The sequence below is a fragment of the Hipposideros armiger genome, unplaced genomic scaffold, assembly GCF_001890085.2.
Source record: "Hipposideros armiger isolate ML-2016 unplaced genomic scaffold, ASM189008v1 scaffold_378, whole genome shotgun sequence".
NCBI classification, from domain to species: Eukaryota; Metazoa; Chordata; class Mammalia; order Chiroptera; family Hipposideridae; genus Hipposideros; species Hipposideros armiger.
The window spans coordinates 1,191,647-1,217,091 of NW_017731728.1; the positions used below are offsets into that span (position 1 = coordinate 1,191,647).

Below are 25,445 nucleotides of genomic sequence, written 5' to 3' on the forward strand. Positions count from 1 at the left end.
CCAGGTTGCCCCCGCCCCGCCCCCGCTGCCCACGGTGCTCACCAAGGCTGTAGAGGCTGAGCGCGCCGTAGTCCAGGAAGTAGCAGATGTGCCGCGCGCGGGGCGACATGGAGCTGAAGGTGTGCGCGCAGCACGATGCGAAAGGGTAGAGGCAGGTGGGCAGCAGGAAGACGAGCAGCGGCCAGTGGTAGGGCTCCGCCCGGAAGCCCGGGCCCCCCGCGAGCGCCAGTAGGCGCCACAGGAAGTACCTGCGGCGGTGGCACGTGCTCAGCCCGTGCCGCAGCCCGTCTGAACACCCTCTGAGCGGGGACAGCCTCCCTCACCAGGTGGGCAGGAAGTGAGTCCAGATGTTGACCGTCTCGTTGGTCATCTGGAAGGAGCTGAGGACACAGTCCAAGGCCGAGCTGGTGGGGTGGCGGTAGCCAGACATGATGCCATCTTCCCAGAACACCTGGGGGAGTGGTGGGTGGGTGGGAGGGGGGGTGTCACTGTGCGGGCCCTCCCTCTCCACGAGCGCTGGGGAAGCAGGGTTGAGGACAGCGGGCTGGAGGTCACAGTGGCCCCAAAGCCTGACTAAATCCGACTGCCATCTTAGCACAGGGTCCAGTACCCAGAGAGCAGATGAGAAACAGGAGAGCCAGCGCCAAGGGGCCAACACAGGATGGCAGCCTCAGCCGGCACAGACCGCGCGCTCTGTTAGGGGAAGGGGGCGCTGAAGGAGCTTTCTGGCCTGGGGAGCGGGGTCACACGCCTGTTCCTCAGAGAACAGAGGAAGAGTCTTACTGGAATGGGAGGGATACGCGTTAGCCTGCAGGAGGGACTTCCCTGGTTGCTAAGAGAGCCCCTGCCCCAGTCAGTCCCCTGAGGGTAGGAGTTGGAGGGTGTAGCCCCTCACCCGGGGGACCTGGTGGACTCGGAGGAGCTGGGGTAGCTTGAGGCTGAGCATGGTGGCCCGGCACCTCCACGTTGACCTGGAGACAGAAGGGGAGAGGGGGAGAGGGCGTGCGGATCAGGTATCTGCTCCCATCCACAGGCCCCTTATCACCCACATCCAGGCTGGGCCTGGTCACTGAGTCCCAGGGTGGGCTGTGCGCGCATGCGTGCATGTGGTAGCTGGCCACCAAGCTGCTTCCTTCAGGCCAGGGGAGGCTGGCCCAGCTTCCTGACCCCTCCCCATCCTAGCCTGGGGGCATCCGGTCACCCCACTGGGGGGCTGGTCGGCCTCCTCCTCAGTAACCCCGGGCCCTGGGTTCAGGCTCCGACCCCCCAGTTCTGTCTCAGGAGAAGCCTGACTCTCTCGGAGGTCCGTGCAGAGCGCTCAAGCCCACCCACCACCAGCGGAAAGCCCGGGGTCCACGGTGCGCGCGGAGAATTCCCGGAGACGCCAGATGCCCGCCAGGGGGGCACGGAATCAGGGGGACGCCTGGCTCTTTGAGGACGACCCTTGTGCTCCCCTGACCCCATGGCGCTCAGCCTCAGACCTGTGCGCTGCGTTCGGTGGCCGCGGCCGCTCAGGCCCTCTCCCAGGCACATTCCTTGGCACAAGTGGAGGGGCGGGGCCGCTAGGCGGGGAGCCGCCGGAGAAGGGACTAGGACACGCCCCCACCTCCTGGGGCCAGAACTTCCAAGCAACTCTGCAGCCTAGCCCCGCCTCTCTTCCTGCCGCCAGTTGGTCCCCCAGCTTCTGCTCCTGTCATTCAAGAGCTCGGGGACCCTCTGTGCGAGCTGGGTGCTGGGGACCTGGCTGGGAACAAGACAGACCGGGTCCCTAGTCCCGGCACCCCCGCTGAGCTTTAAGACAGATGAGGCCCGGAAAGGTATCCCCTGCCCTTCCCAGGAGCAGGATGGGGGTGGTCCGGCCCATGCTGAGTGCTGCCCAGCGACCTGGGAGAGGGCAGGGTGGAGGGTGCTGGCTGGCTCTAGCTCCCCTCAGGGTCCCTTCCCTTAGCTTAAGGTCTCTGGACTAGAATGTGTGCTGTAGCCTTGGAGATGGGTGAGGGGGCTGCCCCCGCTTGTCCCCCTGAATAGGTGGCAGAGCCCAGGGTGAGCTTCCTTACCCAGAGCTTGACTGACGCTCCTAAGCTGGTGGGTCAGCAGGCCCGGGGAGCTCCAGCCACCAGGCCAGCAGCAGGGAGAGGAGAGTGGCAGGCCAGCGGGCCAGGCCTGGGCGGGGTGTGGGAGACAAAGGGGGGCCGGGGAACAATCCCAGCCTTGTCTGGCCTCCAGGGAGCAGCGCAGGGTGGCCCAGGCCCATTAGCAGGCAGCTCACTCGGACTCCTCCACACAGCAGCCCCTCCAGCCTGATCCAACCGGAGATCAGACTGGCCGGCACAGGCTGGGGTGCTAGCCAGGATTTGGGCTCCCCCAGATCAGGCTGTCCCTGTCCAGCCCCGGCCTTGGACTTCAGAAACCACCCACCACTGTGCTTCCCTGCCTGCATCCAGGGCAAAGGCCTCTACCGTTGGTTGAGCCTCAGGGGATCTGCCAAGTTCAAGTTCACTGCTGATACACTTGAGATGCCAGTCCTTGCAGAGGGACAGGGGCTGACCCGGGCTGGCTTCAAGGCCCACCCCACATCCCCCTTCAGGAAGTTTCTGATGCAGAGGACCCAGCTGGAGACTGCAGACCAGCTCCAAGCAGCACGGTTGCCTTCGAAATCCTGTTCTCACCACCACCCCCAAGGAGGCGCCAGCTCAAGTCACACAGTCAACGGACTTGACAGGGTCTGTCACAAAACTGCCCTGGACGGTTTGCTGTGATTGCCAACTTGGGGCTTCAATGGGTCCCCCTCACAGAAACCTTCCCCAATGCCACTCTAGCAGGCTGTGCCACCCCCTGCCACGAGACTGTACAGAGGCACCAGGACACGCGGTGGGCTTTGGGGTCTTTATTACGTGATGCTCGGCTCCGACCCCGCCAGGCTGTCCCAGACACGCCGTGTTGGAGGAAGGAGGCGGGAAGCCTGGGCTCCTGAGAACAGCCTGGGAAGCGGGGCTGGCGCCGGGGACAGAGCGGAGACCCCCAGCCCAGTCCAGCCCGAGGAGGGGGGACACAGGCAATCCTGGCCACAGAGCCACCAGCAGCCCCGCCCACTGCCCTGAGCTAGTGGTGCTCTGCTCCCGTCACCTCCACTTCAGAGGTGAGCCCCGTGCTCAGCCCCACAGGCGTCAGGCTGGGGAAGCCCAAGTAGGGGAGCCCAGCAGGACAGGGGCCCCTGACCGGCCGCTTCCAGGGGCCTCTCCTTTATCCAGTCGGGGTGGTGGCCTCACACTGCACCCCCTCTCCTCTCACTGGCACCCCCGTCCCAGCACAGCAGCCAAGAGCACAAAGCGCAGTGACTGGGGCTGGTGGGCACAGGACCCTCATGGGCACACAGGCCAGTCTGCCTGCGGCCATCGTTGGGACCCACTCCCTGCCCTGGGAGCTAGACGGGGACAGAAGGCAGGAGGGGGGCGACTGGGTGAGTGGCCCTGCTATCAATGCAGCCAGCTCTGGGCCCCTCTTCTTCAAGGGTCCCCAAGGCCCCAGAGCTGCCCGGCCCTTGCAGGGAAATGGGGACAGGTCGTCCTCGAGGGAAGGGTCTGCAGAGCCACCCAGCTAGGTGGTGTTAGCCACACGTCCCCCAGGGCCAGTGGGTGCAAACTCCTGGTCCCAACCGCCCCCGTGTCCTGGGGGAGGAGGAGGGCCCTCTGCTGTCCCTTCCCCTCAGAGGTCCAGGAACCACGCCAATGACACGCAGACACCATGCCTGCCTCCTGCCCCTGGGGACAGCCGGGGGTTGAGGCAGGAGGGCTGATTAGGGCCCACAGGCCTCTCCTGCCCCAAGCACCTTCCTCACAGTTCCTGACATCGTCTTGGCAACGGGGGACCGCGCCCCCTGCCGGCTCCTGGGCCCTCCCTCAGCCTGCATGCGGCTGGGCTCCCCTCCTGAGTGCGTGCTGAGTCTGCGTGCGGTGGGGTGACTACAGGTGGCCGTCCTGGCTGCCGGGGAGGGCAGGAGATCTGGAGTCAGCCCCACTGCAGGGCCTGGGGGTCAGTCTCAACCAATCTCCTTCCACTGCTTGTAGAAATCCAGAACGTTCTTGACGTCCACACTGGCATGTGCAGCGGCCTGCAAAGCTGCCTGCGGACGGGATGAGACAGAGGTGGGTGTGTGGGGGGTGTTGGGGGGGAGGGGTGGGCTGACCTCCTGAATGATGATGGGGCAGTCCTTGTGGGCGGGCAGGGCAGGGACAGGGGATCTGAGGATGGTCGGCTCACCTCCGCCATGACCCACCTGCATCGGGCCTGAGAGCGCGCTGGGGTTGTCCAGGGGAAGGCCCGTGACAATGGTCACCATGCCGCTCGGATCCTCCTCACCGGCCCCCTGGGCCAGAGTCAGCTGTTTGCAGCTGTCCAGGATCTTATAGAGGGCCCTGGTGGGGAGAGGAGGGAGGCCGGCCGGCATGAGCTCAGCCGAAACACCAGGCCTCCCAGGACAGAAGCCAGGGACGGGGAGGGCACCAGCGGGGACCAAGGGAACCCAGGCCACCGGGGCTGCGGGGTGGGTCAAGCCGGGCGACGGGGAGCAGGCTGGGTGAGGGCACCAAACCCAAGCACCTCCAGGCCCCAGGCGGGACTGCCACTGGCTTGGTTTCAGAATTCACTGGCCCTGTCCCCTCTCCTGTCCTGTGTGTGTGTGTGTGTGTGTGGGGCGCGCAGTGGGGCGGGCGGGGGGCGGGGCTACAACTACCAGGCATCTGCGTCCTGCCTCTTCAGCTTATGCCGCTCAAAGCTCTTCCCCGCCTCCTTCTGGCAGCGAATGTACCTGCAAAGGACACGGGGGAGTGGAGATGGGGGGCAGAGGAGGGCGGGCGCCCCACACAAAGCGGACCATTGTGGCTCAGGGGCCCAGTTCTAGGGGGTGGGAGGGGCACGTCTCTCCCATCACAGGTCCGCTGGGAGCCCGTTTCAGAGCTTCCTGGCCTGGGAGCCCAGCTCCTTTTCCTGATAACATCGATTCCCGGTCCCTCCCGGGGGAGGGGCTGGGAGCCAGGGGCAGATGCTTTCCAAGCCCAGCTTCTGGAGACAAGGCCCAAACAAGCAGGCTTTGTGCGGCTTCCCGGCCAGGCCAGGGCCGGTGGCGGCTGGGGGGTCGGCCAGCAGGGAGGCCAGGAGGAAAGGCCTGCGTGGGGCCCTCAGCTCACCGTGGGGGTGGGAAGCCCCCACAGCCCCAGGAAGGCAACGCCCCGCAGACCTGACCGTGTCCACATCCCAACGCTAAGGCCCTTCAAAGGTGCCCATGGGACGGGGCGGGGAGTGGCCGTGAGGCAGATGGGCAGCAGGTCAGTGACCCCACAGGGCTCCTGGCTCCTCAGGTCACCTCTATTTCAGCACCTTGACTTCTAATTATGTCTTTGCTCCCCCGCTCTCCCCCTCGGGCAGTGAGCAAACCTTGGGCAGAGTACCTACTGCAAGTGTGTCTCACGCACAGGTAACAAGGAACACAGCACCTGTGGTCTGGGAGCCGGACGGGGCTCAGCACAGGCCCAGCAGGCCTACTCTCACCTGTTGCCCTTTTTAAACTCTGCCTCCAGGTAGCGGATCCCATCTCGTGCCCCTGGGTGTTCCTTCTTCAGCAAATCCAGGCCATCGATCACTGGTGGGCAAGGTGGGTGGGGAAGGACAGAACAAATGAGCTCGGACTGCAGTCACCCGGGGCTCTGCAGGGGGCTGCGCGCGCCCGGCACACTGTGGGACGAGAGGCCGACGGCTCCCACAGGGCGCCCAGTCCTTCCGGTGACCCGCCAGCCACGTCCTGGGCAATTTCCCAAGTGCTTTCACTGAGATCTGCCGTGTTTGTCCAGCCATCCTGAGTTAGGGTGAGCGGACTGTCGTGCCATTTCACGGATGAAGTGGCTGAGCTGAGAGAGGTGGAAGGACTCAACCAAGGCTGCTGTGTGAAGGGCCCCAAATAAGGGTCTAATCCCAAGCCCAGAGTCTCCGTCAGCCACACTCTACCTGGTCCCCCACCTCCCCCAACATGCTCACCTGTCCTTGGGATGATGACAATGAAGCGGCCACTGGTGGCCAGCTGGCGGATGACAGGGAGGTGGTGACAGAGGGCCTGGGTGTCGGGGACAAGGTAGGGGGACATTGCCGACTGGGCCTCGGGCTGCTGCAGGCTTCCCTCCAGCTGAGACACCTCGAGCTGGTGAGAGAAGGCAGGGGGCGGATCAGCCAGGTGGGGAGGGTGGGACTCAAGGGGGCTCTTGGGGGCTCCTCCTACCAGTGGCCTTGGAGAGAGGCAGAAACAAGGGTTAAGGCAACAAGAAAGACCAGGAAGAGACAGAAGCGGAGGCAGCAAGAGGACGCCCGGGCTCCATGAAGAATGGGCCTAGGGACAGAGATTTGGGAGGCCAGGAAACTAACAGCAACGTGGAGGGCCACAGAGGGGCGGGGCTGCCGCTGAGGGGGCGGGGCTGCCACTGAGGGGGCGGGGCTGCGTTGGCCTTTAGGTAAGAGCTGGAGCGCCTGGGTCCATTCTACCTGAAGTCGTAGCTGGGCCATGTCTCTCATTAGCCTGTTCCGCCGAGCTTCCTCCTGTGCCTAGGAGGGAAAAAAGTGTTGAGCTTGGGCGGGGCCGAGGAGCTGGGGCCACACTCCTTTTCCCAGCCATCAAGCCGGAGAGGAGATCTGAGGACTGAAGAAGATACGGCCCCATTCTGCCAGTTCTCTGCTGACCCTACTCAGAAGAGGCTGGGAGGAAAGCATCCCTCACCCATTCGTTTGGGCACCCAGGACAGAGGGAGCAAACAGCGGGCGCTGTCACCGCGCAGGACAGCACCAGGCTGGGCCTCAGGGTCTCCTTCCCAGGGGACACCATCCATGTACCCCTCACCTTCTGTCACCATCTGCTTCCGCCCAGACCTGACCACCCCTGACCCGCACACCCAACTGCAGACATGGCAGCCTCTTCCTCCAGTGTCCCCATCCTGGTAAATAAACCGCCATGGGCCGAGTCACGATGCTGAGTTGGCAGACATTTCCTTCTCTCAGCCCCAGCAGTTATGGGCTTCCTGTCAACTGCAGCTCCTGAGGCCACTGCACCCTGCACGGCAAAGCCCCTCCTCTCTGCACTCTGCCTCGGGCCCTCACTTCCTCTGCCCGCAACAAGGCATCGTCCCAAACCGCCTGACGTCCACCACCTCGTTCTAAGCATGCGGGCACCAGGCAGAGCCGCGCTGAGGGACACTACAGAATAACCAGCCAATACTCTTTTGCAGTGCCAGGTCAGGAAAGACTGAGGGACGGTCACGGGCTGGGGGACACTAAGTAGACACACAGCCAAAGGCCAGGTGGGACCCTGGCAGGGGAAAGACACCAGTGGAGAGACAGGGCGACGTCCTGCGCCATCCTCCCTCCAGAGTTCTGACACTCACACTGCGGTTGTGCAAGACCCACCCCCACCCCGGGTCCTGCACAAATGCCGTGTCCTTTTCAGGAATCCTGGCGGAGGGAGGCAGGGAGGGAGGTGTGGCCAGAGCCTGTGTGGGACCGCTCCCCCACAGCCCTGGGAAATCCCCTCTTCTCGCTGCACAAAGCCAGCCCAGGAATCTTACTTTTCGGCTGAAATTGGAGTCCTGAACCCCATGTCCCAGGGAGGGGTCTGGGGCACTTGGGTAAGGCCCCCAGAGACCCAGCGCAGGTGACTGGGGTCCACCTGGGCCCAGGAGCAGCAGCGGCCTGAAACCCAGGATGTTACCGCCGGCCCGCAGTTACAGACGTGGGCTGGCATGCTCCTCAGGGACCCCAAGGTCCCGCCACGGGAGAGACACTGAAGCCCTGAGGAGAAAGAGCGGGCTCCAGTGCCCAGCTGGCTTGCAGAGCTGAGTCCCACAACAGCGCCGGGCACGGACAGGAGCCTGGCTCTGCCCTGACGACCCCTCTGTCATCCTGTGCTTCCTCATCTATGAAGCGAGGGTGCCAGCACCACCTGAGGGCTGCTGTGAGGATTAAATGAGATGTCCATGCAAACCAGGCTTTGCACACAGAAAGCTCTAGGTAAATGACAGGAGGAGTGGGAGGCGGCTCCAGCAGGCCACGCCCACAGTCAGCTTGGCCTGTGCTGCACCACACCTGACAGTTCTCAGGCACTCCCACCTCAGGAGGAGTTGAGAACTTCAGGCTAGAGGAAATGCCTACAAAACATCTAACACTTTTGAAGCTGTGTAACTAACTTCCCCATAATTATTTTTGTAACCCCGTGTTTTCCCCTACAGAATAAAGGACTTAACACAAAAGGTTCATTTTTAACAAAATGTCCCTGCTTTTAAGACCGCCAGGAAGAGGGTTTCTGGGGAGACAGTGCCCTCCCAGCCCAACAGACTGTCTGCAGGAAGGGATGCTCAGAGAGGTGGGGTCCAGGATGAGGAACGGGGCTGGCTTGCCAAGCCGCATGGGCGATGCCTCCCAGTCAGACACCCCCCCAAACGCATGGTTGTCACTCACACCCAGGGTTGTGCCCGCCCCATTGCAGAAGCCAGGCCGCTGCCACCAAGTGTTGGCCTCAGAGAGAAAAGCCCGTCTTGCTCACTCTGCAGCCCCAGCACCTGGGGTACAGATGGGTCTGAGCAGGGCGGACGTGCAGCGAGCACGAATGGAAGGACTTAACTGAACGAACGGACAGGTGCTAGCACAGGCCCCGGACCTCCATGGGGACGGATCAAATCGGATGGGCGTGTCCCCATGTGGTGTCTGACACCAGCACCCCTCCACTGCATTCCAGCCTGTCTTCACCCCTCTGAGCACACACCCCGTGATAACATGCCAGGCACGAAACAGGCACTCACTCACTCCATCGTCACGACAGCCCCTAAAACCGATCTAACATAGCTGAACCGGGTAGGTGACTCCTCCATGCACAGACCAGGAGGTGACAGACGGCCCTCGGCCCCAGGCAGTGTGGACACAGGCCCAGTGCCAGGATGCCAGGCTGCCTCTGCTCCAAGCACCCCGCAGTTCCTGGCCGCACACACACTCCTGAGTCGAGGCCATGGCCTGCCAAGCCTGGGGCTGACTCACCATGCGGAGCTGGGCCTGGGCTTGCTGTAGCAGGCCGTCCTGCTCAGATGGGGCTGCGCTCACGAAGATGCCCACGGCCGGGCTGAACTGCAGGACGCTGCCCTGCAGGCGGGCAACGAAGTGGCCGAAGCTGCGGATGCAGCAGACACGCACGACTGCCTGTGGGGACACGTGAGACGGCCACTGAGCAGGCGTCACTGCCAGGGCCCCCGCCACCTGCCTCTCTGCCGGCCCAGCCACTCAGCGAGCGGTGCTCCTCAGGGAGGCTGGCGGCCTGGGGTGGGCAAGGAGACGCCAAGGCCCAGAGCCGGGCACCGGGCAGGAGGGGGGGACCTGGCTCCTGCTGCCACTTCTCCCCGCGTCTCATTTCTCACTTGTGAAATAAGGAACGGGGCAACATCAACACTTCCGGCTTACTTTGGTCAGCAGAACACTTCTTCCCCATAAGACATCAAGCTTACCTGGAACCCTAAAATATTAACCAGACTACAGCCAAGCTGCTCTGGCTGGAGGGGGCCAGGGGGTGCCTCTCTGCTTGCTTCCCCTGCTGCCCCCAGACAGTGATATCCTAACAGAGTCAAGGTGAAAGTCACTGGACCTAGCGGGCAGCGCATTCCCTTCCAGCTCTGACTTGGACCGTTTCGCGTTCAGCTAAGAGGCGGCTGGCCCACAGCAGAAAAGGCTTAAGGTTTCAAAGCCCTAACCATCCACGTGCTCTTTACCTACAAACGGGGGCTAAATGGCGGAGGCTTGTTTTACTACAGCAGGCTCACGCAGGGCCACCCTGCCAAGGAGGGGAGCTCAAGTGGCTCCCCGAGTGAGGAAGGATGCACAGCCTGCAACCCCGAGGACACGCTCCGCGTGAGCCGGCTCTGCTGCTGTCTAACAGCAGCGCCTGGGACTGGGCAACCATGTCCTCACCTCCTCTAAGGTACTGAGCAGGGGCCGATCCGAGCCAAAGTGAAAGCGCCGGTGGGCAGCCCGCAAGGGAGGCAGGTTACGAAGTGCCGTGTCCTCGGGGAGCAGCAGGCTGGAGGGGGCGTCGGGCAGTTCACAGCCCTCAAGAAAATCCTGGACCTCAGGACACAGGGCCAGGCCTGGGGAGAAAGAGGACCCCTGAAACCATCTGCCCTGGGGGAAGCCTCAGGTTGATAAGACAGAATGGGGGAAAACGGAGGGAGGACAGGAAAGAGAGAGACACACGGGGCCGCCTGGCAGAGCTCGGGAAGCCCAGAGCTGAGAGGTTGGGGGAGCAGGGCAGCGGGGGGACCAGGACAGCTCAGACTGGGAAGGCCCCTGACTGCAGGGCAGTCGTGTTGGACGGGAATGAGGAGGGGCCCGAGACCGAGGAATGAATAGCCTTGGGAGAAGGTGCTAGAAGGTGGAGGTTTCCGGCTCTGGAGGTCAAGGTCATGTCTCAACGAGCAAGGCACCAGTGCAGCACCAGCGACTGGGGCTGGCTTTCCGGCCCCTCGCTCTGCCCCTGCCCACTGCCCACTGCACTGCCTCCCCAGGGAGCACCTTCAGCAGGCCAGGCCACCTGCCCACGTGGGGCGGTGTTGGGGTGAGAAACCAGAGAGGCCAAGGCCACAATGACGGCTGTGTGCGGCAGGCTGGGCAGTGAATCCCATTAACCTCCTTACCCCAAGGGCCGGGTCACCAGAAAGGGGGGATGGGCTCCGTGGGGCCAATGGGGGAGGGGCGAGGGGGCAGTGCCAAGGCCTCACTCACCACACTCCTGGAGCTCGCCAGCTGCTGGCAGCAGGTTCAGCAACACAGACAGGCGGTTCCACAGACTCTGGGAGCTCTGGGGAAGGGGACAGCATGGGTGACATGAGCAAGAGCATTACACTTGGGGGTTGGGGCCGTGGTCCCGGGCCTCGGTGACCTTCAGCACCAGCTGACGACCTCCCAGGAAGAGAAGGCGTGACCATAGTAGGGACCCTCCTAATCTGGTGGTGGCTCCCCGCCCACCCCCCATCCAGCACACACCTTTCCTTCCAGCCCTCCATACCCACGTCTCTGTCTTACCACACGCCCTCGATGACTAAGTGCCTGAGTAACTAGGCTGTCACCACACAGGAGCACACGCCCAAGGGTGTGCCTGGCCCTGACAACCATCTCCCCTTGGGAAGAGGGTGACCCGCAGGGAGAAGGGGCGTCCGCACAGGGCAGGTAAGCTCCTGGGGCAGAAACACTGGACAAAGCCTCAGGGCACAGAAGCTCACGCCTGAGATTGGACCTGAGGAGAAGGCTGCCGTCGCCCCAGCCAGGGGTTCAGGCTGCAGGACGAGGCTGAGCCCCGCCCGGGGCACCTCCACAACCATCTGAAAGCCTCAGTGCTCCCCAGACAGGTCACTGCCATCCATACTCGGTGTCCCCTCCTTTCTCGGGACTGAACACACACTGTCACCACCATGACTCCTAAGGGCAGGCGCTATGCCTGGCACTGAGGGTACAGAGCAGGGTAAGCAGCCTCTTTCGCACCCACACAATTTGTGTCCCAGGACACGGGCTCCTTCAGGGCAGAGGCCAAGCCTGCCGCTCCTGGCGAGTGTGCGAGCCCAGCGCAGAGCGGGTGTGGCAGGAACCCTCCTGCTGGTCAGGCCATCCCCACAGGCGCCTCCCCCGCGCCCTGGCACCTGACCCGGGCCAGGGGGCCGGAGGGACACACCTGCGCACACACGATGATGAGGTCGGGGTTGGTCCGCAGCCAGTCCAAGAAGACCTTGACGGCGGGGAGCAGGCCTTCGGCCACGAGCACCTGCAGCTTCTCCTGGACGCTGTGCTCATTCCGACAGGAGCGCCCGCTGGACTCACTCCCCTCGGATTCAGAGCCGTCCTCGGAGGCTGGGGTGGGGACACAAAACTGGGCTGAGCAACCAATGGCACGTGGCGATGGGCTTCGGCTCTGTGCTGAGGGGAGCATGCGTGCCCGCCCTGCCCCGACTCGCTGGGCTCTTGGGAGGAAGACAGGACTCCCTTACAGACCCCTGCTCCGTTTTTCCAGGCCCGCTAGCATCGAACTGGTGACTTTTCAGCGAAAAGCCTGGCGCCTTTTTTAAACATGATTCTCTTAGACCCACGCTGATGCGAGGCTGCTCCACAGCTGTGCTCATCTGACCTGTAGGCATCAAGTGCCCCCCCCAGGGCCAGAGGCGGGGCAGGCGGGAGGAGCTGCAGGGGGAGGAGGGGGCACAGAGCTACAGGCACCACTTCCAGCTCTTCAGTTCCACGGCTCAGAACACAACAGGTCGCCCCACCTCCGAGCACCAGCCTCATTTCTTCTATTCATTCACTACTTCCCAAGTCCGCCCACCCCATATGCCAGGCGCTGTTAGGTCCTGAGCATAAAGCAGACTGTCCTGCCCTCAAGAGGCTCACAGGCTGGCTGGGGAGACAGACAAGTGACAACTTCACCTGAGTGGGAAAAGGCTGGAAGCTGTGAGGTGCAGAGGCTATGGGGGCCCACAAGAAGAGACTGTCACCTCGCCCTGGAAGTCCCAGACCAAGTGGCTTTTCAGCTAAAATCTACAGGGCAAGTAAGACTCAGCAGGCAGCAGGCTCAGGGCCAGAGGAGAAGTGTGCCCAAGGCAGCGCCAGGCACAGCAGCTCAGAGGTGAAGGGCCGCACTCAGACCAGAGGTGTAAGCACGGCGCCTCCAGGCTGTGGCAAGCGACAGACCCCAGTGCCCGAGAAAAGGCCACCCAGAGGCCCCGCCACAGGGAAGGCCCTCAGAGAAGAGTATCACTCCAACCCACCGGCCCGGGTCACCGCTGGCTTTTCTAGCTCCCAGGGAAGGAAGTCGTGTGGGGAGGAAGCCTCACACCCACGGGGCGGGGTGGGGAGGGAGGAACGAAACCAGGACGTGCTGGGAACCGGGATGATGGCGGGGTCAGAGGTCCTCCAGTGGCACAGTGGCCCTCCCGGGGAGTGCCGCCGGCATGGGGTGTGACCCGAGGCCCAATACCTGGCTCTGCAGGCTTGTCCACATCCCCGTTGACACAGGGCTTGCGGGGCTCGGAGGGCTGCAGCAGCAGGTTGCTGAAGGTGGGTGCCAGCCGGAAGCAGCGCTTGGTCTGGAACATCTGGGTGGACATGGCCTGCAGGCTGCTGGCGATGCTCGCCTCGCTGGGGCCCACGGGGCCGTTGAGGGACTCGGAGGCCTCGGGCCTGGCCCGAGGGGGCTCCAGGGCTGGGGACCGTGTCCCCTCCTCGTCCTCCATGTCTTCCAGGTCTGATCGGGACTCCTGGCTGTTCATTTCCGAGTCTGTCTCGGCATCAAAGGCCGTACCCCCACCTTCGAGACTCTTGTCCGAGCCGCTATCAGAGCCCTCGCTGGCCCGGGCCGAGTCGTGGCTCGAGTCCGAGTCAAAGCCCTCACTCAGGTCACTGTCGTCACCGGCTTTGGGTAGGTGGCGCCGGCGACGGAGGCAGGAGAGGCGGGAGAACTTCCGGCTCTTTCTGAGCTCGCCCTCTTGAGGGGCTGTGGGAGGGGGCTCAGCCCCCGGGCCGTCTTCCTTCTCCAAGGGCTCCTTACCCTCTGTCTCATCTGCGTTTGAAAGAGGCCAGTCGGGAAGCTGGAAGGTGCCCCCAATACTGCCCACCCCAGCCGTTTGCTCTACCCCCGCCCCCGGTGCCCCGTCCCAGCCGCCCCATCCCCCTACAGCACCTGGGCCATCGTTCTGGAAAGCCGGGACGGGGTTCTCGCCATCCTCCAGCTCCGCCTGCAGCCGTATGTTAACGTGGTTGACGAGGTGGGAGAAAAGGGCCAGCGTGAAAGCGATGGCCGCGCTGTACTGCTTGGACCCTAAAGCCAGGGAGCAGGCGTCAGGGCCCGGCCTGAGAGGACGCGCCCTCAGCACTAAGGCCCCCATCCCGGCTCTGCAGTCACCCTGACCTCCAGACGGGCCAGCTCACGCCGGCACTTCCTCACAGGAGTGCCCTGCCGGCCTGTCTCGTCTGCCCCGGCTTTGCCCAAACCCCGGCACCTCCATATCCAGCCCTGCCTCACCACCCTCCCCGCTCCAACGGGCTCCACACAAACCCGCCAGGAGGGTCTGCAAGGTGGACCCTTGTGTCTGCCTAGCCGCCTGGCCATGCGTTTGTGGGAGGGAGAGGAGGGGGTATGGGAGCGGGCCGCCGCCCTTCCTTGTTCGCTCCCCAGCAGCTCCTTTCGGGGAGGGCCCTGGCCCTGCCCACAGCCAAGCGGGACCGCAGCAGTGAGGCTCCCAGCAGCCAGTGGAGAGGTACCTGCTCTCTTGAGGCTGTGCACGCCCATGAGACAGATGACGACCATCTGAAAGATGAGCAGGTCCGGGAGGAAGGCGTAGCCACTCTCGCACTCCTCCTCCTCCTCGCTGGCCAGGCTGAGGTTGGGTGAGGACGGCAGGTAGAAGAGACAGAGGTTGAAGTCCTCCAGGACCGACTGGCAAAGTGATGTCAGCTCTGAGTCCACAGAGCTACGGAGGGGTGGGAGTAACAGGGGGGTCAGTGATGGAGGCTGGGGCGGGCGAGAAGAGTGGGGATACAGGATTCAGACACAAGACTACGGGGTCCTACGGGGAGACCGGAGCGTGCGGCGGGGGACGTGGGGCTCGGCTGATCCCCAAAGCAGACAAGACAGTGTGGGGAGGGCAGGCGCGCAGAGAGGCTGTGGGTGCCCTTCCAATTCAGCCGCTCCTTCAACGTCCAGTAAGAGCCCACTCTGCTAGAGGGAGAGCTGCCCGGAGAGCGGGCATAGAACCCTCGAGCGAGACGGGGAGGGATGTCCAGACAGGCTAACCGGCTGGAGGAGCTGCACCCGAGAAACAGAAGCCGCAGCCCAGGCTCTGCTCAGCCCACGGCCCACAGGAAGGTGGGTGACTGCTCACACTCCCCCCACTCACCTGCTTTGGGGCTGCAGCAGGCTTTGCAGATACATAAAGCTCACCAGCAACCTCTTAACGTCTTTGCATCTGAAATGAGGAGCCCGGGGGAATGGTGAGTGGCCCCGAGTCCCTGGGTCCCACTGCACGGACTGCAGAAAGAGGCCCCCCTTCCCACAGCCCCTCACCGCTTCCTGCTGGGGGACAGCTTCCGGGTCTCGCACTTCTTCAGCTGGTGGTACATTTTGGCTGCCTTGTCATACAGCCGCTTGAGGTTCCCATAGGCCCCCTCAAAGGACACTTCCGACTGGATGCTGAAGGGGACACAGAAGTGAACCACTGAGTCTTGGCAGGGCCAGACAGGGGAGGGGACGCGTCGGCCTCTCAGGGCTCGGGGGACAATGCTGCCAGTAAATCGGGCTGCCCCAGCCTCCCCTTCCACACACACTCAGGGTGGGAGCTCTCTCCCGAAAACACACACAGCAACCTCCAGACTAATCAGAGTGAAGATGGCGCCTACATCTCCTGTACATCTAGACGTGAGATCAGCAGTCCTACGTGGTATTACAAACTTCACTCAGTTACCGTTCCTGAGATATAGTCTTCTTTTTTAAGCATCTAGCACTAATATGTAGCATTTAACAAGCACCTACTCTGTGCAAGATCATATACATACACTATTTCAGCTAAGCCTCACAATACTCATTCAAACGCAAATACTGAGCACCCCACTATGTGTCAGGCACTGCACCCCACTACTGTCCATAAACACAGACGAGGAAATGGAGTCCGGGAGAGCAAGCACGCTGTCAAGGTCACACAGCTAACACCGGGCAGGGCCGGGTCTCCACCCAAGTCTGTCTCCGCCTTAACAGTGCGCTGTACTCTTACATCTTTTCTTTTAAACAACTTTTTAATTATGACAAGCGAGGTATCGAAAAGAAGAAATACGTCTGTGGAGAATTAAAGGTAGCCACAAATTCTTGGATGCGCCTTCCACTGAGAGTGGGCTCTGTCTCCTGGGCTTTAAATCTTGGGGGACCGCTGGGGGGGAGGACCACACAACTGCTTGGACCCGCAGGATATTGTGCAAGTGACTCCGCCAGTTTCTAGGCCCAGGTCTTAGGAGACGGGCCGATTCTACTTCCAAGCCTCCTGGGCCACTATTCACTGTGGGGGGAGGGGGGGTGTCTTCGTCACCATGTCAGAAGTCCGTCTGCCCCGAGAAGAGGCCCCAGGGAGAGACCGAGACCAGGGAAAGGGTCCAGCTGACCTCCAGGTCCGCTGAGTCCCAATGACCAACCCCAGGCTGTGCCACCAGGGGGAGGAGAGCGGCCCCGCTGAGCCCTGATCTGGACGCCTAAGCCCCAGACCACCAGATGGGTGTGTCAGGTCACAAGGCAGGACTTCCGCGCAGCGAGTACCCCCAGAACCTGGATGTGCTGGGCTCTTTGGAAGTGGCTCACCCTAAATCACAGTATGAGTGTGTGTGATGGGGGGTCCAGGACAAGAAGGCACATGAGGGATGGGAAAGACGCAACGGAAGGTAAAAAGCCCGGCAACGAAAGCTTGAGGGGTCAATACCGTGGCACCGGTATTTACCGATCAGAAAAGAAGGGGCACCCCGGGAGCAAACACCCCGCTCATACAGGGAGGCCTCCTCGGCCAGGCGAGCCCAGGATCGTGGCACACGGAATCCTGGGCAGAGCGCAGCATTGCCTTTACACTGAGTTCTGACCACCTAAGCCACGAAGACCACCGCTTCCCTCTGCTCTGCAGTCCGACTCACTACACAGACTCTTCTGAGCGCGACGGGGTCTTCACGTAGGTGTGAGCCACGCACAGGGGGCCACAGTGCGTTTCCCAGCTCCCCTGGCAGTTCTCTATCTCTGTAAGGCTATCAATGGCACCCCGTTTACCTCTCAGTCTCTTGTGCATTCAGGGATGGGGACAGTGCCCTGAGCCTAATCAACTGCGGGTGCCCTGAAAAACATGTTTTTTTAAAAAACATGTTTCTTATCCCAAGAGCTGAGCGTCCGACCAGGGAAGCTGTGACCCACCTGCTGTAAAGCTGGTCCCCCATCCTGTCATCACTGTCCCCTCAAGACACTAAAGCTCTAGAATCCGAGATTCCTGTCAGAAGCTACTCTGGTAACATTTTATCAACTCTCAAATTTATTTCCTTCTTCAAGGCAACAATTCTGTCTTTTGCATAAGATACTGGACGGCTGTTTCAGCTGCCCCTGTGCCTACAAATGCAGGTGGCTGTGTGAAAAGCAGCACGACTGTGTCGGGAGGGACCCCCCCCCCCCCCAGTCTTCCCCTCCCTATTTCAGCCAGGAGCTAGAGAAGGGAGGGGTGGGGAGAGAGAGTGGGGCAGGACCGCAGGGCTGGGGCGAGCCGGGCGCCCAGGTACTCACCAGCGCAGGTAGCAGTACATGGCTTCCACGCTGTAGTATTTGCTGCCCGCGAGGGTGCCCAGCTGGTTGAAGGGCATTCCTGGAGAGAAAGAGAAGCCCCACAGCTGGAGCCACAAGACGCGCCCAAAGCTGCCAGGCCTGACCACAGGCCTCAGAGACTTGTAGGGAGCAGAGCTGCGTCTGCAAGTGACACTGGTGTCCCAGGGGACTGTGGTCACAGACTCCCTTCCGATCGGTCTGTTCCCGCCCGGCCCGCCAAGGACTGCAGCTCTGACGGGCACCATTCCTCCGGCGGCAGCTGTGGCTCCCTGAAGGCTGACAGCTGCAGGGGGCCGTCCTCCACCCCAGCTTGGTCCCTTGCTCTGCGTTCTCCTTCCGACACGCTGCTCTCCTCTCTCCCTGTGACGGAGCCCAGTCCCTCCTCTCCCTCAGCCTCCTGTGGGCAGACGCCGCCGTCTCCCCTTTCTACACAGACCTCAGCAACAGGGACGCCACCGCTCCCTTCCTTCTCAGATCAGGACTTCCCCCTCTCTTCCCCGTACCACCTCCTGAGTGTGCGCTATGAGGGGGACGATGCACGAGGGACCCAGGCGAAGTCAGGATGGCACGCCTGTCACCTCAATGTCGTCGTCCTCCTGAAAATGCTGCTGGGCTGGGGGGCCCCGGCGGGGCTCCACTTACCAATCTGGGGGGCTACCGACAGGGCTTGGTAGTAAAACCTCTCAGCCAGCAACTCAGTGTCCACGCCAGCTAGTTCATTCTGATACCGGGCTGCAGGGGACAGAGAGGAAGAGACGCATGGTCCACGTTTCACAAGCACCTCCCCTCACCCAGGTGAGGAGCTGTAAGAAGAGCCTGGGCAGGAGACACCTGAGCTAGGAGGCAGGCCGCTGGGGCCTCTGGCACGGTCTTAAATCTGCCTGGCTGCTGTTCAATTCTCGCCCTCGCTGCTAAGTTTAAGATGTAAAGCGTCTTCAGTGTTTTGTGAAGTAAACAGGCTCTTCCGGGTGACCTCCTCCCGCTGAAGGGAGCTGCAGCAGCACGTCATCACTAGGGAAGCAGTGACTGCCTGCACACACTGCCCCGGGCCCGGCAGCGGGCTGAGGCAGGAGGGGGTGCCGCGGTCACTAAAAGGCAATGCGCCCAGCAGCCTGAGGAGGACGCTTGTCTGTTAGGACTGGGGCCCGGGGCCATGGAGAGAGTGCTTTTCCACAGAGAAACATTTGTCAGGCAGGGATGTCCTCCCTGAGGTCTGCCTTCACTTCCTCTAGGAGTCCATGGAGAGAACAGAAAACCCCACAGGAGGAGAAACTGGAATCTTTCTAAACCTCTATGAGACTGAGCTGTCGCCCTGACTTCCCCAAAGCTCAGGCATTTCCCTTCTCCCCGCCTCACTGACTGCCTCCAGCTCACGGAGGAGCAATGAAAAGGAGGGGGCACTGCTTCAGCAGATGAAATGGAAAGTTATCGGAGGCCAAACCACGCCTCCTGCTCGTCAGCCCCGTAAAGGGTGGTACCAACGGAAGCAGCTTGGGCCTGTCCTGCAGCCCCAGAGAGAAGGAAAGGTTCAGAGTCTTACACAAATCCCCCAGGTACACCAGACACCGGTGGCACGCCATCTGTGCCCAGTCCATCTCCTTCCCTGAGGCAGACACTGGCTTCTTGCATCCTGAAAGAGAGAGGGACAGATCTGTGAGCCCACGCCTGGTCCCTTACCTGTGGGGAGAGGCCTTCCCTAGGTGAGAAAGGAACAAGCCAGGGCTAGTCTTGGAACAGTGTCTTATGGGACAGAGCAGACTCATTCACAGGACAGGAAGGAACTGGAAGGGTAGGGCAAGGGTTCTCAACCTAGGACAGCTCCCTGGGGGAAGGTCATGTGAAGGTCATCACAGGGAGGCTTCTAGAAAGGAAGAGGACTTGAGGCCCAAGCCTCAGGACAGTCGCGGGTGCAGGGATAGAAGCTCCCACATAAGGAGGAAGGCCTGGGTAAGAATGGGAACCTGCCCAGGAAGAGCGGGATGGGAAGGTGGCCTCTACCCCAGGGACGAGGACCGCAGAGGACGTAGCGGCCAGCTGGCCGGAGCCTGCCTGTGAAGGAGACAAGGCGCGCAGGCCGTGCCCGAGGATGGGGGTGCCCGGGCTCACGCCTCCTTGTAAGTTCAGTGCACAGGAGTGATGGGGGGCAGCTCCCCATGTTCTGGGCACTGGTCTAGCACCTTACAGTGTCACCCTGGCTGGGCCGCGCCATAGCCCCACGAGGTGGCCATTCACTGTCACTCTTACCCACTCCCACACAGCAGCGAAGGGCAGAGCCAGGTCCAAGGGCAGCCTGGCTCCGGAGACCACCCTGCTCTACCCCACCTCGCAGCCGCTGTCTTGGGTGCACAGCCCCCATTCTACTGTGTTCCAGAGACATCTCTTAGTGGGCTGAATAGAGAAAACATCAAAAGGACAAAATCTGAAGCGATCTGGGGAAGCGACCTTTGAAGTAAGGGCTCTTCATCTTTTTTTAGGCTCTGGACCCTCGGGCCATCTGGTATAAAGCCTGGGAACGCTGTCTCTGATGAATGTTTTGTTTGAAATGCACAAAATGGCAGTACTGTGCATGGACACAACCCCACCCGGGCAGTCTGTCCTGGTGAGGGGGTGGGGCGGGGCTGAGAAGTGGGGCGGGGCTGGGGGCGGGGCCTGGAGAGCATGGGTGGGAAGAAGGGGAGGGGATCTAAAAGGTGGCAGAGCTTAAGCGAAACCACCAGCCAGAAGCAGAGGTCTAATTGCCAGCACATCAGTGGGGTGGCTGGAGAGACTGCCCTACGTTGGAAGAGGTTGTCCATAATGTCCCCAACATTTCTAAAAATTTCAATACTTTCATCAAACACCAGGAAACAATCTCTGAAGTTAAAAGGAACAGTGCCACCCAAATTCAACTGGGAGAAGAAACCAAATGCTGAGAGCCAGACCTAGTCTAGGTCATTCCATCCATCCTGACTTCCCGTCAGCCAATCCCAGACCAACACAGTCCTCTCACCCCTTAAGATATTCACCCTAACTCATAGGCTTGTTGGCATAAACCCCAATTTCACGAACATCTGTAGGGCTTGCTAGAATCCTGTCTGCCTGGCTGGGTCCCAAGCTGCAGGCGCTGAGGACGAGAAGGCCAAGGTGGGGGTCCAGGAGCTTGCTGCTCCAGCCCCGCTCTGAGATGTCACTGACCTATGAGGGGGTCGGTCACGTGGGTCCAGTCGATGCAGCACTGCAGCTCCAGCTGGTAATGGGACTGGATATAAAGGAGCAGATGCTGGTAGAAGCCAATGCCAGCGACCAGGTGTGTCCGGTAGGCACACTCCAAGGTGCTCCGGCTGTGGATATGCTGGGGACGGGAGGGGACGGCGTGGCTGACAGGCAGCTTGGGGCACCGCGCCCCCTCCTCAACCCTTTTCATCTCACGGGGAAATAGCTTCTCTTCTTGGCTCTGGAACTCTACCCAGTCCCCTCCTGCCTCTCAGGACTCACCCTACTGCCTTCGGTCTCCCCACCTGGACTCGGCGCCCCTCCTCACCCCTATCTCCAGCCACGCGCCGCCCCTCCTTCCCGAGCTGCCCCTCGCCCTCCCCCGGCCTCGCCCACCTTCTTGTTGGTCTTGATGAGCTGGATGACCTCATAGTACACCTTTCTCCACAGCAGCTCCTCCGCCTTCCTCCCATAGTCCACCGGGTGCAGGAACATCAGCTTGACGCAGAGCTCACGCAGCCTGCAAGGGCGCAGCGGGCTCGAGGGGCTGCCCGTGCCTCATGGGGCACCTGCCAACACCCACCCACACCCCCGGCCCCCCCAGAGACAGGCAGGGTGGGTCAATAGGACCAGGACGCAGCAGTCCTGGCAGGCTCAAGGCGCCCCAAAAGATAGACGGTAGCAGTTAGAATGGTGATGACCTGCGCTTTCCTCCCCTGCGGCCGTCCCACCTTTTCCCTCTGCCTTTGACCCCCTCCTTTTTTCCCTTCACTATCCGTATGGCCGGCTTCCCCAACTCAAATGGCACCCGTCTACCAATGTGTAAGCTGCAGACAGAGGGAGGGACCCCTGCAGACAAGGGGAGTGCCAGGCTTCCTAGCCCCTCACTGTACACGGGGTCGGGAGGTGAGAGAACGCGCCTCCACATGTGACAGGGTTTCTACACGGGGTCAGGAGGTACAGGAATGCGTGTCCACAGGTGACAGGGTTCCTTTTGGGGGAAGAGAAGTAGAGGAGCTGTAAGGGTCTGTGGTTTCTTCTCCAGCTTACTTGTTCCTCAGGCTAATGCTCTCTGCTTTAAACACGTCTTGATAAGCGGTTTTGTTGCAAAGGATGAGGTCAAGTCGATGCACGGCGTCCACCACAGCCCTGCAAGGAGACACAGGCCATTGAACCACGTGCATGGTCCACCTAGGATGCTGACCCCAGAGGAACAGCTCACAAATTAGTAGTGGGGGACGAGAAGGCTACAGGCTGAGCTCTGTACAAAACAAGATGAACCATCTCCATCCTCATACAGCAGCGCCCCCCCCCCCTGGGGACAGTTGGCAATGAGGGAGACATTTCCAATGGTCACAACTGGGATGCAGGGTGGCAGCAGGGAAGGAGTGGCTACTGGCATTTAGTGGGTGTGCTAGACACCCCACAGTACTCGGGACAGTCCACCACAATAACTACCCCGTCCCAAATGTCGACAGTGTCAAGGAAGGGGAACCCTGCGACACGGGAAACAGACTCCCCAGGAGAAGGAGCACAGGCAAAAAAATCTATGGTTTGAGCCCTCGCTGTGCCTCCTTAACTCTGTAACTTTGGGCAAATTACCTGAGCTCTGTAAGCCTTAGTTACCACATCCACAGCAATGGAGATAATAATATATGTAGCTACCGCAGAGGCTGCCATGAGGATTAAATAAAATAATCTGTGTATAGCATTCAACAAATAATGGAATGAATGATTACAGAAGGGCTTCTTATCTCTGACATAAAGGAGAGGCATTCCTGCTTTGGAATAGTGGGCCTGGGAAAGTGGGCTGGGGGTTCCCGAGCTGCTTTATCATAAGGGCTCCTGGATTCGGCTGAAAGAACTGTTTGTTTAATACAGAGTGTAGGCTCTGCCTCTAATTCTTACCACTATGTGGTCCTGGGCAAAACAGCTATCTAACTTCCTTATGCCTCAGTTCTTCCATCTATAAAACGGGAATAACGTTATCACCTATTTTGTGGGGAATAAATTGGCTAATACGGAAAGCACTCATGACAGTGGCTCATATAAAGCAAGTGCTCAGTAAGTCTGACCTTCATCCTTCTTGCTATAAGTCTGAGGAGTAGACACCACACGCTACGCAAAAATGCCAAGAAACTCTGTGGAAGGCTAAGAAGTGGCAGATGCAAGTGTCATCTCTGGCAGGGTAAAACCCAGAGGGTGACAAACAGCAGCTGTGACAACAGGTGAATCAGGCACAGCTCTGGACACAAAAGCAACCAGTACCCAGGGAGTGATGATTCCCAGAACAGTCCGCGATCATTCCAGAAGACTGCAACGTGCTGCTAGACTGGGGAAAGTGGACCACAGCAGGCGGGTGCCTTGTGGGGCCTCGGGGAGCACAGCACTAAAAGCTGCCCTGTACGGGGCAGAGTGACCACCCGCACCCAGTGAGGGGTTGGAGGGTAATCAGGCCTTCTCGTAAGCAATCCTGAGAGCTCAGCATTTGTTCAAACATGCTCAGCTGCCCAGGGGTAGGGGCCAAGCCCTTGTAGCCGGCCTGGGCCTGGGTGCCAGGGGCAGCATCAGGCAGGCGGCAGGCATCTACTCTATGCCAGCTCAGTCCCCAGGGCAAGGCTTTTAACTTCAGTGCCATAGACAGATGTGGGCGGGTGTGTGTGTGTGTTTATGGACAGGCTCTGGAGTGCTCCTTACATCCTAAAGGTTAATGACCGCTACTCTAGGAGGCTCTAACTGCAGATTCTTAAGCCTGAGGATGCAGCTCTTTCTGCTCCATTCCCCATCAGACCATCAGCTCCTTCACTTGACTGTAATCTCCTTTAGAACAAACCCCACAAAACCTGCCTTGTGTCGCCTTCAATGCTGTGCTCCCAGGCCTAAAACCGTGTTAAAAAAGAAAAATGTTTTTAAAAACTAGTTCATTGGCCTAATTAACTGGTGCTTGTGTCCCTCCCAGCATCCCTTCTCCAGCTGCCTTGTCTTCTGAGGGGCTTAACACATTTCAGAATTTCATTTCTGGAAGCCGTTAGGTTGTGGGAAAGTCCCAAATTTACTGAAGCTCAGCGTGACAGTTCCACCGTCTCTCAGCGCATTTAGGCTGCTGGGCAGACACATCAGGCCTCCTTCCCCCAGTTCCTTCTCCACCCACCCCTGTTACAACAAATTATCAGAACAGAGACCCGCTGCCTCCAGTTGTGAACCTGCTCAAAGCCAACAACACACAACTCCAGGCAGATCGATATCCACGAGCACACGTCAGCCACACATGCAAACACCCCAGCGTCAGTCAGTCAGTCCTGTGGAGGTGGTGGCTTGAGAAAAAACTAGATTTGAGAAGGACGGCCAGAGCCATTACCCAAAGCTGGGACAAGTAAGGAATCTTGCAGACACTGCCCACGCCCTGTCTGACAGGCAGCTCTGACACACGTGCCACCCCCCCCACACCCCCCCACACCCCCGCCAACTCCTCACCCGCGTGGAGCCTGCGCGAGGGCAGCCCACAGTGGGAGCCCAGGGGCTGCAGTACCCGATCGCTTTTCTATTTTGGGAGCAGCCCATACTCCCCTGTCTCTGCAGCCCAGCAGGCAGGATGCCCTACTCAAAGGAGGAAAAGACAACACGCTCATGACTCTTTCACTGCCAAGATGGGGCCCAGGGCTCGGAGGGCAGGCCTCTCATGCACACACCTCTGTCCCACAGAGCCTGAGCCAAAGGAAAACCGCAAACCCTACTCCCTACCGGAAAGCAGAAAACCCAACTGGAGTCTCTACGCTTCTTCGTTCTATTTCCATCCAGTTCTAGAGCCCGTGTTCCAGCCGCCCCGCAAACAGAAAAATCCTGGACCCAGGGTGGGAAGAACGCATACTGGCCTGTTCCCAACGGAGGGCTGAAGGGCTAAGGATGCTGAGGAACGTGAGGTGCACTGTGCAAATCAGAAACCAAGAATGGCAGTTGCCTGGCAAAGGACCGGAGTCATGCGGCTGGGAGCAAGGCAGGAGGCAGGAGTCCCCAGGTGCCCTGCCGCGGGCTCGCATGACCTAAGGACACCGGACTCGAAGTCCTTCAGGGACCTTCCAGGCCAACACAGCTTTCCGGCCTCTTCCCTTTCATTCAGAATCCCCAACACTCGAGCCATTAAGGGACTTCGGAGCGCATCAAACCCCAACCTCTCCTTTTAAGGATGAGGAAGCTCGGGCCCAAGGTCACAGCGAGACGCGCCAAGGCAAGGACCTAACCTGGCTCTCCCGATGTCGGCCCTCCAGGGCTCTGAGCGCTGATCCCTTCCGGGTTTCCCTCCATCTCGGACCCCACCCTCACCTCCCCAACCCCTGCCGCCCTCAAGGGCCCCCTTTGTGGACCCCAAAGCCGCAAAGCTCGGGGCCCGCCCCAAGTTGGCCGCTGAGCGGATCCCTCCACGTGCTTCGGTCCAAACCTCCCTCCCACCCACTCCCGTCTTTCAGCGCCGTCCCGGGCTGCGGGCCCCCCCACCCGCTCGCTCCACAATGGCACGCGCCCCAGCCCGGCGCCCGGCGCCCGGGCCCCGCCCACCGGTAAAGCCGCTTGGTGTGGAGGACCTTTGCTTCGGGCTCGCTGCTCTCCCCCGGGGGGGGGCCTTGGCTCATGGTGCCCGGGTCCGGGGGCGGCTTCCGGTCACAGGCCCCCGCCACCCACCGCCGCCGCCGCCGCCGCCACCGCCGCCAGCGCCACCACTGCCGTCTCCGGCCGTAGCCGCAGCCGCCACCGCCGCCGGCCCTGCTCGGCCGCCATCGCTGAGGCGGCTGCCCGCGGCTCCGCCTCCGCCTCCCGAGTCTCGCGATAGCAGCTGCACAGCTGCGGGCCAGTGGCCTGCTGCGACCAAGTC

General features: G+C 61.0%; 2 protein-coding genes across 5 annotated transcripts in view; both read right to left on the minus strand.

Moving 5' to 3' along the window:
• Positions 1-2,171, minus strand: part of PAQR6 (progestin and adipoQ receptor family member 6) — a 4,428-nt gene extending 2,257 nt beyond the window's left edge. Inside the window, exons 1-4 of one of the 2 annotated variants that reach the window (XM_019662531.1) lie at positions 2,058-2,171; positions 896-971; positions 324-451; positions 43-248 (exon numbers count right to left, since the gene is read on the minus strand). In XM_019662531.1, coding sequence (XP_019518076.1) covers positions 43-248; positions 324-451; positions 896-946 — 385 coding nt within the window. In that variant the 5' untranslated portion in view covers positions 947-971; positions 2,058-2,171. Of the gene's footprint in view, positions 1-42; positions 249-323; positions 452-895; positions 972-1,481; positions 1,555-2,057 lie in introns of those variants that run through there. The other variant, XM_019662532.1, reaches the window with a different exon arrangement.
• Positions 2,172-2,871: 700 nt separating this feature from the next.
• Positions 2,872-25,302, minus strand: SMG5 (SMG5 nonsense mediated mRNA decay factor). Of its 3 annotated transcripts, none has more exons than XM_019662525.1 (22): positions 25,133-25,302; positions 21,632-21,730; positions 20,978-21,101; positions 20,564-20,720; positions 18,930-19,019; positions 18,032-18,121; positions 17,351-17,429; positions 15,119-15,244; positions 14,952-15,020; positions 14,317-14,525; positions 13,736-13,873; positions 13,034-13,615; positions 11,738-11,913; positions 10,795-10,870; positions 9,985-10,160; positions 9,064-9,222; positions 6,529-6,588; positions 6,031-6,190; positions 5,548-5,638; positions 4,733-4,807; positions 4,277-4,415; positions 2,872-4,123 (listed from the first exon to the last, which is right to left on the minus strand). In XM_019662525.1, exons 1-22 carry the CDS (start codon positions 25,204-25,206, stop codon positions 4,040-4,042), a joined length of 3,033 nt encoding a protein of 1,010 aa, XP_019518070.1. In that variant the 5' UTR covers positions 25,207-25,302; the 3' UTR covers positions 2,872-4,039. The 3 variants fall into 3 exon arrangements, with proteins under 3 accessions (XP_019518070.1, XP_019518072.1, XP_019518071.1); XM_019662526.1 differs by lacking the exon at positions 25,133-25,302 and adding an exon at positions 24,820-24,920 and having other exon boundaries at positions 2,873-4,123; XM_019662527.1 differs by lacking the exons at positions 20,564-20,720; positions 20,978-21,101; positions 21,632-21,730; positions 25,133-25,302 and adding an exon at positions 19,634-19,773.
• Between the last annotated feature and the right edge of the window lie 143 nt (positions 25,303-25,445).